This window comes from Lycium barbarum, chromosome 8 (genome assembly GCF_019175385.1).
Source record: "Lycium barbarum isolate Lr01 chromosome 8, ASM1917538v2, whole genome shotgun sequence".
NCBI classification, from domain to species: domain Eukaryota; kingdom Viridiplantae; phylum Streptophyta; class Magnoliopsida; order Solanales; family Solanaceae; genus Lycium; species Lycium barbarum.
In genome coordinates this window covers 6,945,136-6,948,724 of record NC_083344.1, presented here as the reverse complement: position 1 = coordinate 6,948,724, position 3,589 = coordinate 6,945,136, and the positions used below count along the sequence as shown (strand labels likewise).

Genomic DNA, 3,589 nt, shown 5'->3' with positions numbered 1-3,589 from the left:
TCAAGCCTCTTCTAGATCGATGGTGGTCTTGGCGCGTTCAGTGGCCTCCCCGTAGTAATACTTCACTCTCTGTCCGTTCACCAAGAATGTCTCATCCGAGTGGGGTCTTCTAAGCTCGACAGCACCATGTGCAGTCACACGAACTACCTCGAATGGTCCGGACCATTTGCTCTTTAGCTTTCCACCGAAAATCTTCAGCCTGGAGTTATACAGCAATACTAACTGTCCAGGCTCAAAGTCACGAGATTGGATGCGCCTGTCATGAATTCTTTTGGTGCGCTCTTTATACATTTTCGCGTTTTCATAAGCATGATAGCGAAATTCATCCAACTCGTGCAGCTGCAACAGTCTCTTCTCTCCAGCTTGAACCATGTCGAGATTCAGCTTCTTGATCGCCCAATATGCTCTATCAAGCTCGACTGGTAGATGACATGCCTTACCAAAGACGAGCTTATAAGGGGATGTACCGATCGGAGTTTTGTAAGCTGTTCTGTATGCCCACAGAGCGTCATCAAGCTTCAATGACCAATCTTTTCTACTTGCACTCACAGTCTTTTCCAAAATCCTCTTGATCTCCCTGTTCGATACCTCCACTTGACCACTTGTCTGAGGGTGATAGGCAGTCGCTATCTTATGTTTCACCCCATACTTGAGCAACAATTTATCAAAAAGCCGATTGCAGAAGTGTGTTCCTTGATCACTAATGATAGCCCGCGGGGTCCCAAACCTCGTAAAAATGTTCTTTTTCAAAAATCGCGCCACCACACTAGCATCATTGGTGGGAAGTGCAATGGCCTCCACCCACTTCGAAACATAGTCTACAGCCACCAATATGTATTTATTTCCCTTGGATGGTATAAAGGGACCTATGAAGTCAATACCCCATACATCAAACAGCTCGATTTCCAAGATGCCCTTCAAAGGCATTTCATGACGCTTGGAAATATTTTCGGTTCTCTGGCAGCTATCACATGCTCGCACAAATTCATGAGCGTCTTTGAACAGAGTTGGCCAGTAGAATCCGGACTGGAGGACCTTAGCCGCTGTTCTGTCCCCAGCATGATGTCCTCCATAGGGTGATGAATGACACTTCTCAAGAATTGCTGGGACCTCTTCCTCTGGAACACATCTTCTGATTAACTGATCTGTCCCGACCCGGTAAAGATAGGGCTCATCCCACACATAGAAACGACTGTCATGCAGAATTCGCTTCTTCTTCTCGTGATTAGCACCAGGAGGGTAAATCTCACTCACTATAAAGTTTACCATGTCTGCATACCATGGCACCTCAGCTAAATTAAGAGCAAAAAGCTGTTCGTCCGGAAAAGTCTCATTAATCCCCACTGCTTCATCAACATGTTCCCGATCTTCTAACCTCGATAAGTGATCTGCCACCTGATTTTCTGTGCCCTTTCGATCTAAAATCTCGATGTCGAACTCTTGAAGCAGCAGAACCCAACGAATAAGCCTCGGCTTTGCATCCTTCTTTGCAAACAAGTAACGAACTGTCGTGTGATCAGTGTAGACAATCGCCTTCGTGCCCACCAGGTATGATCGAAATTTGTCAAAGGCGTAGACAACCGCCAATAACTCCTTCTCTGTGACAGTATAGTTCATCTGGGCTGCATCAAGTGTTTTGCTGGCGTAATAAATAGGGTGAAAGATTCTGTCCCTTTTCTGACCAAGGACAGCGCCCACAGCAAAATCACTGGCATCACACATTAGGATAAATGGTAGAGACCAATCGGGTGCTACGATAATAGGAGCAGATACCAGCCTTCGTTTCAGCTCCTCAAAAGTCGTCAGACAGGCTTCATTGAACACAAACTTCACATCCTTCTCTAAAAGCCTGCAGAGTGGATTGGCAACCTTAGAGAAGTCTTTGATAAACCGTCGGTAGAAGCCAGCATGCCCAAGAAAGCTGCGCACTCCCCGAACTGAAACGGGTGGTGGCAATCTTTCAATTGCTTCAATCTTTGCCTTGTCGACTTCTATTCCCTTGCCTGATATCTTGTGCCCAAGAACAATTCCTTCTCGGACCATGAAATGGCATTTTTCCCAGTTGAGTACCAAGTTTGTTTCTTCGCAGCGTGCTAACACGGCATCCAGATGGTTCAAACAATCATCAAAGGAATCTCCAAAGACAGAGAAATCATCCATAAATACCTCTACATAATTTTCCACCATATCGGTGAAGATGGCCATCATGCATCGCTGAAAGGTACCTGGTGCATTGCACAAACCGAAAGGCATCCTCCGGAATGCGAACGTGCCATATGGACAAGTGAATGTGGTCTTTTCCTGATCCTCGAGCGCGATCATGATCTGGTTGTAACCCGAATAACCATCCAAAAAGCAATAATAATCATGCCCGGCCAATCTGTCGAGCATCTGATCCATGAAGGGTAAAGGGAAATGATCTTTTCTGGTGGCGTTATTCATCTTTCGATAGTCAATGCATATCCTCCAGCCTGTGACAGTTCGTTGAGACACCAATTCATTTTTCTCGTTTTCCACCACAGTTATTCCCTCTTTCTTCGGGACACATTGTACAGGGCTCACCCAATTGCTGTCCGATATAGGGTAAATAATGCAGCTGTCAAGCCACTTGATTACCTCTTTCTTTACCACCTCCTTCATGATCGGGTTCAGTCGCCGCTGGCACTCAATACTGGGTTTGCTGCCTTCCTCCAACAAAATTTTGTGCATGCAAAACGAGCTACTAATACCCCGAATATCAGCTATCGACCACCCAAGGGCTCGGATTCGATCTCTTAGCACTCGTAATACTCGTTCCACCTGTACATCATTCAAATAAGCAGAGAGGATTACGGGCAGTGTGTCTCCACTACCCAGGAAAGCATAGCGAAGGTGAGGGGGCAATGGCTTCAATTCAAGAACGGGCGCCTCTTCAATAGACGGTTTCGGCTTCTTCCATGACTCTGGTCTGTCCAGTTCCTCAAACGGTGTATGTGCTCGTAGATAAGCACATGAAGTGTCAAGAATGCTAAGACACTCTTCCACTTCGGCATCAATCATCAGATCTTCCCTATACACTAAAGTTGTCTCCAAAGGGTCTCGTGAGGCTAGGAAGTGATCCAACTCGGCATTTGTGAGCTCAGGTTCCACCACAGAAATCATCTTCAAATCCTCATAATGGGCTGGAAGTCTGGTGGCTTTAAACACATCGAAAGTCGCTTCTTGCCCATTGACTGTCATGGACATCTTGCCATCTCTCACTCGGATCACAGTATCAACAGTAGCCAAGAAGCCTCTCCCCATGATGAGAGGAACACTCTTATCTGCCTCATGGTCAAGTATCACAAAATCAACTAGCAGAATAAATGGGCCCACCTTCACAAGAACGTCCTCAATAATACCATCTGGATAAGCAAGAGAGCGATCAGCCAACTGCAAGTGATAGTGGTTGGCCTAGGCTCCCCCAAACCTAACGTCCGGAACACAGAAGTGGGCATCAGATTAATACTAGCACCCAGATCGCACAATGCTACCCCAACCTCAATGTTGCCAATCGTAATCGAAATTGTGAAGCTGCCCGGATCTTTCAACTTTGGCGGGATTTTACTCC

General features: G+C 46.3%; 1 protein-coding gene across 1 annotated transcript; it reads right to left on the bottom strand.

The window, feature by feature from the left end:
- Window positions 1-3,282, bottom strand: LOC132607635 (uncharacterized). Its single transcript, XM_060321729.1, has 5 exons — window positions 2,629-3,282; window positions 1,258-2,535; window positions 889-1,170; window positions 503-648; window positions 1-199 (listed from the first exon to the last, which is right to left on the bottom strand). Exons 1-5 carry the CDS (start codon window positions 3,280-3,282, stop codon window positions 1-3), a joined length of 2,559 nt encoding a protein of 852 aa, XP_060177712.1.
- Window positions 3,283-3,589: the final 307 nt, after the last annotated feature.